The 15,083-nt window shown below is 36.4% G+C and overlaps 1 protein-coding gene across 1 annotated transcript in view; it reads right to left on the reverse strand.

Annotated features, from left to right (window-relative positions):
* Positions 1–8,342: 8,342 nt before the first annotated feature.
* The window catches only part of ARAP2 (ArfGAP with RhoGAP domain, ankyrin repeat and PH domain 2), a 130,652-nt gene continuing 123,911 nt past the window's right edge, over positions 8,343–15,083 (reverse strand). Inside the window, exons 31-32 of the mRNA XM_059817809.1 lie at positions 14,092–14,223; positions 8,343–8,693 (exon numbers count right to left, since the gene is read on the reverse strand). Coding sequence (XP_059673792.1) covers positions 8,343–8,693; positions 14,092–14,223 — 483 coding nt within the window. The remainder of the gene's footprint in view (positions 8,694–14,091; positions 14,224–15,083) is intronic.

Consider the following 15,083-nt stretch of genomic DNA (forward strand, 5'->3'; position numbering starts at 1 on the left):
CGTTTTAATACCTCTCGGAAGTGCAAATCTCAGGAACAGGCCAGAGCATATGCTCAAAGGTGGAAACCACTTTGTTCCTTGTAGAGCAGGGGTTTTCACCTTTCTTGTCCTAGTTGTGTATTCTAGGCATGTCAGACAAATTGTAGAACTCTGCAGATCGGTTTAGTCTTAAAATGAAATTTCCAAAAGCCACAGCAGAGAAGTAATTAGTAACGCTCAGTAAATAACGCATGACCAGATGCATACCAACAAGGCCTAAGCCTGGACTACAGTGTCCACAAGCTGGAAGGGAATCAGAGAAACTCCTAAATTCCACTTCCTTGAGCTACATTTGAGGCCTTTCTGTAACAACTGAAATAATAAAATTGGTGAAACCATGGAGAGAACATTCACCTCTGAAGTCTTTAGCAAGACACAGGTGCAATTTCTTGCCAATGACTTCTGACCATGATTCAAGCCAGTTGAAATATTTGCTTGATCACCCTAACCCACCTGATAGAGAAAGAACTATTCTAAGGCAAATAGCATTCACCTATCAAAGAACTGGTTTGTATTTCAGCATGAGTGTCATCCCTCTGTTTTGTCATATGCCTCTCAAAAATAATTTAATATAGGAAGCTTACACAAACACATTAAAGGAGGAGGGTTATTTTTTGTGGGGTTTTTGTTTTTTTAAATAGAATTTTCAACATGAATCTCTGGCTGTACATTTGGAACTCTAAAACAATGCCTATTTTTGAAACCCAAGGAGTTCAGAGAAAGAGAAGATGGCCACAAGAGACTCAACTGTAGATAAATTAACTGCTAACTGCAGAAACATCAGATTACCTGTAACTAGTTCCTCATCATTGGCCATAACAAATCAAGGTTGTATTATTCAAGTAAGCAACATATTCATGGCTGTTGAATTTCAATAGCAGTATTTTACCTAATGCTGTCAAGTTGTTTTGACAAATTACAATAGTAAACGTTAAATATACTAAATTTGCATTTTTTATGAATTCAGTTATATATGGGAAACTTTCGAATTATTTTCATGACTGACATTAAAAAAGATGAATAATCAAAGGATATGTATTTATCCCAGAACTACTATTCAGAGAGAACTGAACAAGTTAATGCTGCTATGATGTAGCTAGTTTGTAGGAAAGCAAACCTTTATAGAAGGTCTTTAAAAATATTTTACATTTAGTAGCTTCTATCTATCAAGATTTAAGTCTTGGAAGATAAGCTTTCTAAACAAAACTCAGTTACTAATATTGAAAATTCATAGAAAGTTCAAGCTAGTGAGAACTTTTCTTTAAAAGCTTGGAGAAAAAAACAGTAAATCTGAATTTACTTCTCTTTTGCTATTTAATGAGTAAAAAAGAAACTTTCTTAAGCTAATGGTGGGATTTCTTACTATCTTAACAGATATTTCATATTTATTTGTCTGTACACTAGTTCCTAGAACAGATCCTATGCCAACATTTTCCACACTCATTACCTGTCTAAGCTGCGCTATACAAATTCAAAAAATGACAGAAAGGGAACTAAACCAACAGTCTCACAGTCTCCAGGATATGGATAAAATTTACTGTTGTTTCACTCAGGGATTTAACCAAGACTCCAAGACACATTCTCCTACATGAAAGTTGTGTAATCTCCCATGAAACCTGGTTTCCCCTGAAGGAAAGCCTGTAAGACTCCTCATGTGAAAAATGTTCTACCTGTAACAGCCTGGGAAGACCTTAGGATTGTTGTACACAGTTTATGATATTTATCATCCAATGAGCTAGAAAACTTCCAATGCATAAGACAAATGAGCAAACAGTGAAAAAAAAGCCCAAAACCTGAAAACAAATTTAAGCGTTGGACACCAATCACAAGTGTAAACTACTAAGACACAATAAACTTAAGGCTAATGGCTAAAGCCTATTTGAAGAAATTATGTTTCAATCATGCTGTAATTTAAGTATACATATAAAGCAAAACTAGTCAAATACAAACACATTATTAGCTTTTAAATGGAATACATTGGAAACGTAGATAGGGGAGAAAATGACAAGTTATAAAACTCATACGTACAGCAAATCTCAATTTATTCAGACCTATTAGTTCTTAAGCAGTCTGCAGTACTGGACAAATCAATGCTAATTAAGTTTTAAAAGAAAAGGCTTTATTGTTTATGTAACCAGAGGTATAATTTGCAAGAAACTGCATTCTTTAATATCAGGCATATCACATATTATAGGATCATTAAGGCACTGAACTAAAATAATACATAAAGGCAAACAAAGTACATTTCCTTTAGTTTGCCTTCTGATTTGCCAAGAACTATAAATGTAAATATGTAGAAGACCTTCATAGGCATTTATAGAAATGGGTCACACAACTTTGTAACACCTATTTGTCAACATCTAAACATCTGTCTCTCTTGGTCAGTTCAGTGAAATCCCTTTCTCTATAATGAAACACTGAGATAATCTCTACCAGGATTTAAAATAAAGGTTAAGGCAAACTTGATATAATGGGCTTGACCATAATGTACACAACCTGCAAACCAAGCCAAAGTCAATAGTCAGAGATGTCATGAGATCTAAACACAAAGCATGGTTAAATTTAGAGTCAAATTGGAAAAGCAGAGCAAAACCACATCAAGCCAATGAGCAGAATGGGAGTGCATATGGAAAACAATCCAAAGATTAGGATGTTTCAGAGTCTAAGACACAGAATAGGGTCTAGAACAAAAAGCAGGAAGGGCTCAAGTAAGGTCAGGTAGGCTAAGCAAGTACTAAAGCGCCCCAAAAACCTGAACTATAGTGTAAGCATATAGGTACGTAGAAAGATACAATTGCCTACTGCAACTGTGGCATTAACTTCCACATCCTTCTTCCTCTTCAATATTACAGATTGACATGATTTTCTAGTAAAACATGAGCAGCAAAACATAACAGGAATATTCTTAAAGAAATTTCAGCAAAGACAATAACTAGACAGTTAAGCTACAGCAGTGGCAAGAACTAAAATAGCAGCACTGGTTTTCCCCCTAACTGAGCTGTGGATGGATCCCGTTTGCAGTGGAGTTGCAAGTAAAGCGGTACAACATCCAAATCTAGTGTGAACCATGAAGAAAACTTTGCAAGGCTTCCTGCCATTTTTACAGAGAACAATCTAGCCTCAAAAAACACCTAGTTTGGCAAATTATGGAATCATAAAATGGTTTGGGTTGGAAGGGACCTTTAAAGACCATCTAGTTCCAACCCCTCTGCCACGGGGGCAGGGAAACCTTCCACCAAACCAGGTTGCTCGAAGCCCCATCCAACCTGGCCTTGAACACTTCCAACGTTGGGGCATCCACAACTTCTCTGGGCAACCTGTTCCAGTGCCTCATCACCCTCATAGTGAAGGATTTCTTCCTTATATCTAATCTAAATCTACCCTCTTTCCGCTTAAAGCCATTACCCCTTGTCCAATCACTACATGCCCTTGCAAAAAGTCCCTCTCCAGCTTTCTTGTAGGGCCCCTCCAGGTACTGGAAGGCTGCTAGAAGGTCTCCCCGGAGCCTTCTCTTCTCCAGGCTGAACAAGCCCAACTGTCTCAGCCTTTCCTCATAGGAAAGGTGCTCCAGCCCCCGATCATCTTCATGGCCTCCTCTGGACTCGCTTGAGCAGGTCCATGTCCTTCTTATGTTGGGGGCCCCAGAGCTGGACAGAGTACTCCAGGTGGGGTCTCACGAGAGTGGAGTAGCGGGGGACAATCACTTCCCTCGACCTGCTGGTCACGCTTCTTTTGATGCGGCCCAGGATACAGTTGACTTTCTGGGCTGCAAGCACGCACTGCCAGGTCATGTTGAGCTTCTCGTCAACCAACACCCCCGCAAGTCCTTCTCCTCAGGGCTGCTCTCAATCCATTCTCCGCCCAGCCTGTATTTGTGCTTGGGATAGTCCCAACCCACATGCAGGACCCTGCACTTGGCCTTGTTGAACTTCATGAGGTTCACACGGGCCCACCTCTCAAGCACTGTCAAGGTCCCTCTAGATGGCATCCCTTCCCCTCCAGCATGTCGACAACAACTTGCACTGAAAAAAAAAGATTTAAAAATCAGAAAGGTGATATGACAGAATAGGAACATAAAAAGTGCCTCCGCCAGTGAGACACGTACCCCTTACCTCCTGACTCCTGCAGGCACCACCACCATCCGCAGCAGAGCATGTAAATTTTTTCCCCAAACTCCTTAATCTGGAACTTGAGACGCGGAGCTGGTGGCAACCCAGCAGCATTCACAGGAATGCAAACTGTGCCAGCACTGTATCAGGGGAGAGAAGAATCATAGCAGTGAGATAAAATTCCTGTAACTTTTACTCTCTGATAAACCTCCATCTGCAGAGCAGTCCGAAACTACCCCCATATGTGACAGTGCACACAGGGGTGCCTCTGGCAGACAGAGCCAGTGGCATCCTAACAACTCGCTTTAGGCACAACAGCCCAGAGCTCTTCACAACGAAGAAACAAAAACCAATGATATGGTCAAGCCCTCTGTGTTAACTGAAGAAATCTTTGGGGATATTCCTCCCCCACTGGACAGATTCTTGGGTAACATTTGCAAAGCCTTACAATGCAGAAATTGTGTCTCAACCCGAGTCCCAGGGTAAAGGTAAGCTCTGCATAAACATACTCTGTAAATCTGAGCTGGTCAAATCTACCCCACACTAAAGCAGTCTCTGCCGAGGCACAAAACCTATTAGTCAAACTGGTCTTTTGAACTGGTAGCCCAAAATAATAACTTGGAAAAAGATCTGTTTCAAAAAAAATATTCCAAAATAGTAGCCAATATTCAGCTCAACTAAAGGAAACGAGAAAACAAACGTATTCCAGCTAGTATTTTTCTTCAGGTTTTGGGTTGCTTCCCTCTGTCATCCTAACTGTGAAAAAAAACACAGAAAGAGAAAACAGGCATTACGTTAAAACAATTAGTATAAATCGTGCTTACATGTCAGCTTTACACTTATGATGATGGTTGCAGAAGTCTAACAAGGTAATGATGAACCTGAGATTTACTGAGATTTTAATCCTAGTCTTCCCACTGTTATAAGCCCATACATAAAATATCTGTGTCTCATTTAATTTCATTTTGCAGATCAGAAAGTAAACACTTACCAGGCTATTCAATACCTTTCATATGGAAAGACATACAGAAATTTTAAAAGATTTTTATTGATTTTTCTCTGAAAAAATCCATTGCCTGTTTTAGAGAAATAGCATTTATTTAAATAATTACCATTTATTCTCTGAAAATTACACTTCCTTTACCATTCCACAACATGGCACAGGAACAATAAAAACTCAGCAGCCATTAACGTATTGCAACAAAACACATTTATTCTGCAGGTCTTAAATCACTCTGAAACGTGTAGTGCAACAATGATATGTCAGATAATTGGTCCAAAACTTTGATACCTATTTGAAATAATTCATTGCAAATTTAATTTCTACTTTTGCAAATAAATTTTCCTTGGGTTAACAGTGTCACCATTCAGTGTGCCTCTGTGGATGTGCACATAACTGTATGCACACAAACACATATATAGTGTGAGTGTTTGTGTATATATGCATACAAAACCAAATTTAAACATATTTTAGTAAACGTCTTTTCTTCTTGATTTGTAAGGCCCTTTAACAGCAGCCATACAGATACTTTATCTGTGATGTGCTTTTGAAATAGAACAAATGTTTCTGTAGTTCTTAGATCCAATAACAATACACAAAACATTTTCTTCACGGACATATTCACTTCAATGCACAAACCCCTTCCATTGCTCCATTTATTCCATCAGTGTAGGGGCTTAAATGATGCATGAGGCTTTCAGCAGAGGTGAATGTCATTTTTAAGAACGCAGTAAAAAGATAAACAATACAGTAACCATAACTCAATACTGAAAAACATTTGCAAATAAAAGCACAAGTGTAAACAGTATATTCAGGTCCAGCCTCAGACAGAAAGTAAAGTAATTTCTCCTGATGGCATCAGTCCCTGACTCAGATCAGCATTTAAGAATGTGCTTATTAACATTAAGCACTGGCTTTAGTCAATACAACTTAAGTTCAGGCTTATATGCTTTCCTGAGCCAGGGCCTCAATGATTAGAAGAGGCTCGATTACAAATTAAAAGTAGCAAAACAGTCAATAGTGCACTGGGAAAATTAAAATCTACAAACTTGTTTCAGAATTAACAACTGGGAAAATATTGTAAGTGCAAAGTCTGAAAGACTAAACTTGCTTTGTCAGTGCTACATTTCAGAAGAATAAATACAAAACACTATAAAACATTTGGGTTTGATCGCATTTTCCCCATATTTCCTAGCAGAGTTGCCAGATTCATTGAGTCATTTGTCTAATTTCTTCAATCAAACAAATTATTTTTCCAATTAAGCTGCTCAATGCAATCAAGAATAGAAGTAAATTATGTGAGAAATGTTACGACACCTGTGACTACCAAAATAGAAGAAGGGATAAGTGACCATACTGCTTCCGTACGGGAAGAAATTCAGTAGCAACATCAAGCACCCTCAAAACTATCCATTAATAAAAATCAAATGTCGTTGATGCTGATTAAATTGAATTTTTCCTCTGAAATTTTAAGGAATTAAGAGACCATTTAAAGCAATTTCCAATAAACAAGAAATAGGGTAGAAGAGAGAATTATTAACTAAGAGGTCTGGTCAATTCCAATCAAACTTGAGGAACAACAAAAGCATCAGTAAGTTCTTAAAAGGCTAATGAAAATCTGTGGCAGAGTGGCTAATCCGAGCACAAAAGGGACAGCAGCAAAATAAAGCAGACACTGTTATTAATGTCTCCCCTGAAGCAAAGGTGCAGTGTGAGCTCATTAGCTCTCTGCTCTGTTGATCCTGCTGCTTAACCAGGACAGCATCTGCCACACCTGGAAACAACCTCAGCACAGCAGTGGCTTTTGCCCATCCAGCTGTTACGGGACAAAGTAAAAACCATGAAAGAGGAAGAAGACAATCCCATGGGATAAGTGAAAGGTGAGATCCACAAAACAACTGAAGAAAATCAAATAATGTAATTGCTTACATAGGTTTTGTTTTGAAGCCAGATTCTGATTTTTAAATTTAAGGAACTCCGGGCTTAAAAACTAAAGTAGCTGCAGAGTAGTACATCATTTGTCTGCAGGAACTGCTACTTACATACTCAGAATGCAGCAAACGAGGTAACTGAGGCTGTTGTCTCAACCTTGGGACCTCTGCTCACACTCAGAAGAACCATGCTACAGTTGTAGCACAAGCATTTCCTAGTCCCTGCAAACAGCATACTGTGCTCACCTTTGTCCTCATGGTAAAGGAAGGGGTTAATGTCCTCACCCATTAGTAACTGGCACTTCTTGAGTGAGTTAGTGTCCTTCTGATAGATATGTTTGTGTGGGGACCATTTTTTCTTAAGGAAATTAATTTCTCATGTGAATATTAAATATTCATCAGATGCCAGCAACTTTGTCAGCACCAAGCAAGCTCTATCCAAACAGTTATAGAAAAGTCTGCCTTTGTCACCCTGAGCTAACTAATGTCTGTTTATAAAACTACTTCAGCCTGTTGAGCAAAAAGAGATGATAGTGCTCTTCCAATTCATATACCCTTTTAAATTAGATGCTGCTTTGAAGATGACTTTCTGTCATCCTCAGTATTCTCTCTCATTGCTTAGATGTCATAGTCAGGTGTACACCATATAGATGCAGTTTTGAGATACAAGAATTAATACATTGTCTTATCTACTACATCCCTCTCCCTTCTGATTCTTTCACATGCTGCTCTGTCAGAGGACGAATCCATGGAAGCAGATACTAATTTTATTCTTAAATAAAAAAAATTACATGCAAAAAATCACTTTTCAAAGCAGATGTTACTCATTTTTATAGTGTTAGACAATTAAAAATATTGCAGGCCAACAGGATGAATTTCAGTGTATATCTTGTCTTCCTTCCAAAAATATCTCTCCAGTACTTTACAAGATGGTACAGAATATACACAGAGCAAAAGCTTTTGATAGTGCTTAGAATTATTATATCAAACAAAATCTGCAACAAAAAATAATAGACAAAACCCTGGTGTCATTGCACTGCACAGGAAAACTTGCAAATTTCAGGAGTTTTACATAATCAGTTCTCTCAGTTCAATCTTAAATTATAACGTGGCATATGCATATACAAAATCAACAGCTGCATATAAGCAAATTATATTTCCTCTGCACTGTACAAGCTACACACATCAAAAAAGACTACTTTTGCCTATAAAGCAACACACACACGGATATATATATATATAAAAAACTTCAGACTCAGGAAATCAGCTGGAGGTTTCATCATGAAGTGCTCTGTTCTTCTGCAGCACTGTATTTAGTTCCTGAATCACATTTGATGGCAATTTGTTATCTAATTCCGAAGTACTTTCGTTTGTTTTGTTCTTATTTTTCTTCAGTGCCTTATGTGGTAGTTGGTGTAGGTCAGTCATCCCTGCACCTACATCCTCAGAGATCAAGCTCCGATGTGTTTTTGCATGATTTCGCACTTTCTCCTCCTTCCGTTCCAAACATTGTGCCACAATAGAGGCTTTTTCTTTCAAGTTTTTTCTTTTTTCCAGAAAGTCATTTTCATGATGCTCACTGAATTTTTGTTTCCCAGATTGCAGTTCTATATTCTGAGCAAACAAGCAAAGTGAAATAAGATCATTCACATTGACATAATATTCAATAATATTTAGATTGCAATTTTTGCTCATTAGTTTCACGTAACAGTTTAAAAGAAAAATCAATTTTACTCAAGAGCTGAGACAGCACAGTTTCTTTCAAATTCCCATAATTTGTGCTATTATCATTTAGTAAGCATTTTTAGTGAGCATATACTCTCAATTAGTGATACTTCTGAAAATTACATAAATCTTTCAATTAAATGCACCATGACAATAAAGACATTCATATTCATATACTGACAATTTGATTTTTCATTTACCACAGTAGACTAAATTTTAATGTTTTACAGCAGATCCATACACTCTTAAAAGCTCAGAATTCCTAAATCGAACAAATACAACTGAGAATATCGCAATTTTGATAACTTAATGACTGAGCTACATGAATGTACAAAAGATAATTTTACATGATCACATAAACATTTTCAGCAGCTGTTCAGTACTACCTGATAAATTATAAAGACTTCGTCTGCTTTTTCAAATTTTGGCTAGCAATTTTAAGAAACATACTGGGAACTCAGATAAAACAACAAACTGATGGCAATGCAACTGTTCCATATTGGTGGGCTGTTTTCAAGTTCTTAAGCTGTAGGAAATGAAATGTAAATCAAATGCTGCCTCTAAATTCATAACTAGTGTGGCCCATTAGGAGCATATCTGTACAGTGAAAGAGAAGTGCTGAGAACCAGACACCCACACTAACATGATTTCAGGGTTGTTGGCTTTTTTTTTTTTTTTAAAAATACACTTCAGACTAGCTTTAGCTTTCTCCTACTGGTAGAAGGCCTGTATTTGGCTGCAGTGCATTAGATATCCTCCTGCAGAACATCTTCAACTGAAAGCAATCCAAGTTCACATGCTCCAGAACCACTCCACAATGCAAAGTAAAACATAGTAACTGGGAACAACTGGAAGATTTGCTCCTGAAGTGCACTCCTGATACTAACTAGAACACTCATATAGATGTATCTAAACTAGCTCCTCTCTATTATTTGAATATTTTTTCATGTTTGCTTTAACATATACGAAGTATCAAGATTCCATGAGACAACTTGTTTATATGCTATGGATTAGTAACTCGATAAAAATCCAGCCAAACTGAACAAGTGCCACACAGGAAAGACAAAAAGAACCGAAGTCTCCCTCAGCTTTGAGTATCTTCTAGTAGTCAACAAAGATGGCACACATGAATGAAGAATTCCAAGACCTCATTTTCTTTGAGAACTGTAAGGCTCTTCCACAAAAGGAATGATCTGCCTACTGCCACATCCACTGAGCAGACAGAATACAATAAATAACTCTACCATTCTTATTTGCCTTGAATGTTTTAAAGTGACATTTCTTTCTTCATGAGGACAGCAAACATAAGCCCATTACAAACAATGAGTGTTAATGCAGCAAATTAGTTGTTGTGTAGGAAGGAAGAGTAAATTTTAAATGAGTTTACATTGAAGAGATCTAAGCTATAAAACAAAGTCTAAATTTGTGCAGTCTCTTGAAATTTCACCTGAGCTAGCATCAGTTCAATAATAAAAGAAACAAACATTTGGATTTTATAAATCACGATTTTTAAAAGATCAGATCAAGGGGTTATTTTATTGATACCACTCTTAGAATTACCAGCCTCTTTAATGCTATTTGCATTCACCAAGAATGAAAACTACCCATTAATAATGAAGCACTAGTGGCCATGATATGTGTAAAAAAAAAAAAAAGCAGTCCCAGAACAACAATGCATGCAAGAGTTCATAGTACTACATGAGTCACCACTGGGGCATGCTATGGAGCAGATTTTAGCTTGCCTGAAGACTCTTTTAAATTCTACTGCCATCCCTAACAACTCCTATCAGCTTAGAATCTCCTGCTGTCACCTAAGCCAACAAGAAGCATTCTAGTATTTAATGTGTTTAGCTATATTCAGTGAAAAAAAGTTCAAGGCAACTGAGGAACTGTCCCAATGACTCATAGATGTGTGACTTCTGTTCTGCCAAATATTTGAAAAAGCTATGATTTTCCATTTAAAATAATCTCTATTTAAAATAATGTTCTTGAATGAGCAAGAAAACTGAGTTTATCACACCAGTGATTCATGTTCAATTAATAAAATAATAAAAGGACTATCTGTGATAATATACATGCAATAGGTGAAATGTAAATTGTCGTGCAGTACCTTTCGGAAAACTCAGTAACACACTCCAAGCTATTCGCTGTTACTCAGCAAACTAAGATATGAATTAGTCATAAAATTCAGTCAGGAGCAACAATCTTCTATTTCAATTTTTGCATCTTTTGAGAAGAAAAATACCGACTACAGTTCTGAAATCAGTATAGTTCTCCTGCTAAACTGGGTATAGCAGAAGCCCTTTAGATAATGAAAATAGGAACAGATCAAACACAGCACTCAAATTTAAAGGTTGCCTACTTCTCTGAAACAGTCTTGCATATTAGCATGTAGCCTCTTAACACAGACTACTACTCAACATTTTGAGCTTTTAAAGTAGATTCAATATAGACAGGTATCCTAATTCCCAGACACTTGCATAGTAAGAATATTCAATTGATGGAGCCAAATTCTGTTGTTCAAATTAGAGCACTAACATTTACAGTTATAAACAGTTTCCCTTATAAATAACATATCAAAATGATGTATGAACAAAACTGCCACATCAAATTTTGTAATAATATTATTTCTCAGTATTTGATCCATTGCCCACTGTTAGTCACATGCTATAAATTACACTGCTGGACTACATATTTTTCTCCCAATAACCCCTAAAGCAATAGTTTAATGTTAGAAGCAGCTTTTTGCCTCTAAATTTCAGCCCCTTAAATGAAGTAAATGGTGAATAAATTGATAATAATATGTGCATCTAACTACATTTTTTCCTTTTTCTGCACATCACCAGCAAAAAAAAAAAAGGAGCAACTCTATATATTTGCATCCTCCATTATCCCTGTGGAACACTCTTCCTTTCAAAACTCTAGACAGGTATAACCTATTATAAGTCAGTATGGTATTTGACCATGGCTTGAAAAAAAGAGAAAGTTTTTCCTCATTCCTCAACCTTCCCGTACTTTGAAATAAAATTACAGACTTACTGCAGATATACAGTAATATGTTGCTATTTCAGTTAAATGATCCTATATGAGAAATACTCATATTTTAAATACACTATCCATGTATGCAACAAGTGGTGCAGAAATAATGGAAGTCTTTTGATTCTATTTGTTATCAGAAGGATTCTTAGTTTTACAGTGTTTTCAAACTTTCTATATTATGTATTTATCTTCTTAGCACACAATAAAATTACTTCCAATATTGGGAAAAAAGACGACATGCAATATAGACTTTTTAGCACAGAACATTAATATTAAAACTTGTTGGTTTCTGGGTATCTTTGAGGTTTTGGGTTTTTATTTTTTCCCCATTTATCTTCACATGACAAAGATGTCACTTTTTTCACTGTTTGGAAAACTTTCAGCCTCTTTTCCTGCCTATAGGAAGATAAATTTGATCACATTTCTACTACAAGTTTACACATTGATCTGTAAACAGACCTCCATTTTTTATAAACCAGCATCTTTCAGAAAACGCTCGTTCATGTTATTACTCTCTAATGCTTTAAAATGGAGTTATTTTTGCTTGTTGGAGAATTACTACAAATCCATGGAAAGACTGAAGGTTTGGTTTCCAAATGGATATCTATTGCTTTACTGACTACACTGCTGTACAATATTTCTCATTAATAAACCATATCATACACTTACTTTCCACCACTATTTTACTGTTCATTCCAGTTTTCTATTTCCATGTAAAAAAGTGTTAGTTATGATATAATTTTGTGTTAATCTTCCTAAAGTACGCAAATACCTTTTGCATAAAACTTCTCTAGATCTAGTCATGGCATAAATAATGAAGACTGATCTTCTACTTTGAAGTTTAAATGCAGACTTCATCTAAGCTGCAGTGTACAAAACATTAGAATTCTTCCTAATGAAGCACATTATCAATGAAAATAGTAATAAAAAAGATTCTAGCACTATAAGGTATTAAGGATTTTAAATTAGAAAGCTCAAAATCCAGTAAAACCTTTATCCTAGAATGAATTTGTAGCCATCTCAAAGAACCTATTAGAGATCTCAACTGTACCTGTGTAAAGGACAGATAAGTTTTTTGAATGACAAGACCTATGATTTACTTTCATTAAAAAAGTTTAAAAATGCAAACATTAAAAGGAACTTAAAGAATTGTAGAATACCTTGAGAAAGTTAAAATGAAAGGACAAATAAAATAAAAAAGGAAAACCATAATTGCATTCACACTGTATTATACACACTTGGTAAGGCAGAGCAGAAATGCCTTAAGAAAGTGTAACAAAAGAAAAATAGAGTTGCCTTTTAGATAAAGCACTACTTCTACCTTTGGTTTTGGTTTGCTATGGAACCGAGCCAGGTTCACCAATCTGTGCCTGAACCACTGTCTCTGTAAGTGGTGATAACACATACCGTGTTATCTATCTCCCTCCAAAATCTTCTAAAACATGCAAGAAATAGTACCGCATACAGTCAAAGGGCCAAGCTGTTTTGTTTCAACACTTACTCTCTGCTGCATTCAACTATTACCACTATTTTTGCCAAGCAGAACAGTGCCTCCACTACCACTGCTTCTCAGCTGGAAGTAAGGCAAATAAGTCCTCCCTACAGGCGTTAGTATCTCTATGCAGATACCAGAAATTCATCTCAAGCTAATATGATAAAGTTGAGACGTATCACTGGTGCACGTAATGTAGTGACAGAGCTCAGTCTCTGCAAAGAGTTGTGACTAAACCCTCTTGTTCTTTGAAACTAATAGTATTACAACTTAAATGTATCACAGTTAGTTCCATCTGAGCTTTTCCATTACATTCACAGAGCAGATAACTGAAACAGTGCAGTTATTTTAGACAGAAGAAAAGATATGGTAGAATACACATGCAGGACAGATTTCAAGGACGTTGTTAAAATAGAACTGTAATAAAGTGCACTGTAATAATGTGCATTACATTTCCAGGTAAAAGCCCTATTTACTTTTAATGAAAAATCATTTCTCAAAAAAATCCCAAACACAAAAAATCCACTATTGATTTACTGAACAGCCAAAGAGGTGACACATGTTTAGGTCACAATGTTTTTTTTACATTAAATTGTCCTAACTGTTCCTTCAATGACAAAACAACGAAAGGGACATTGCTAATAACAGCATCTACATTTTATATTTATCCAGCTCTAGAGAGTTCATTATCACTGGACTATTTTAAAGTACAGCATTGTGGTTAGAAGTTCTACACCAAGTTTAAACCGCACTTACTTCTGTACTCCCTCTGATATCACCAGTGTTCTTCTCCTGTTGAATGGGAATTAGTGGTAAGCCTCCGATCTTTGGGCTTTTAGTTATAGACTGTTTTCTTGCTTTTCCAGCAGGTGGCCATATATCTGCATGCTGAAGAACAAAATAATCCTTATTTTTGGTGTGCAATTTCATAAATACACGTTCTTTTGTACGTAAAACTCTCCTGGAAAAAGCCATCCGCTGCACAGCACCATGCCCTCCTCTTGTGGGAGAAGGGGGAAAACACTATGGTGCTTAAAACGATGTTAAAATTTTGTAAGTGCTGCACAATATTGAGTGAACAGAACCAAAATGTCTCTATGTAATTTTCATGTCTCAAACACCTTCCCTCCATATTACGTATCAATACAATTATCTTCTAAGAATAGAAAATACCAAACAAGACACACAGATTGACTTGATTTGCAGTTTCAAAATTCCACATAAGCATGCTTTCAGGAGCCCCAACAAAAGTTTCTGAAACAAAATAATATGACCCCAATTTGCAAAGAAGTGTTTCAAAATTTGTGTTCATAATCTAGGAGAAAATAATTGCTTAACCTACAATAACAACACGTGTTATCCAAAAGGAAATGGCTTGACATTCTGAATACTCCAAACCCACAATCTACAAATAAACAGATCTGGCTTCAATAATAGTCTTTGCTTTAGCTCTACTGAAACAGGTCCATTTTGGGGAGAACTCCAAAGTGTGCAGATTCATTCTGAGAGAAAAACATAACTGGGAAGAGAAGGGAAGAAAAAAGAAATCATTAACTGAATATTTCAAATAAAATGTTAAAACCTTCTTCTGTAAGATGTCTATAATGAACTTTCATTAGCAGATCATGCAGAATTTCATATGTAAAAATTTGAGCACGTGTGCTTGAAGCTCACAGAGTCCTCTGGTGATGTTAATGGTAACCAGAAAGATACCTCTGAGGACAAGGTAGTGTAAGTATTTTCCTGAA

Source organism: Gavia stellata, chromosome 5, assembly GCF_030936135.1.
Source record: "Gavia stellata isolate bGavSte3 chromosome 5, bGavSte3.hap2, whole genome shotgun sequence".
In the NCBI taxonomy this organism is placed as follows: Eukaryota; Metazoa; Chordata; class Aves; order Gaviiformes; family Gaviidae; genus Gavia; species Gavia stellata.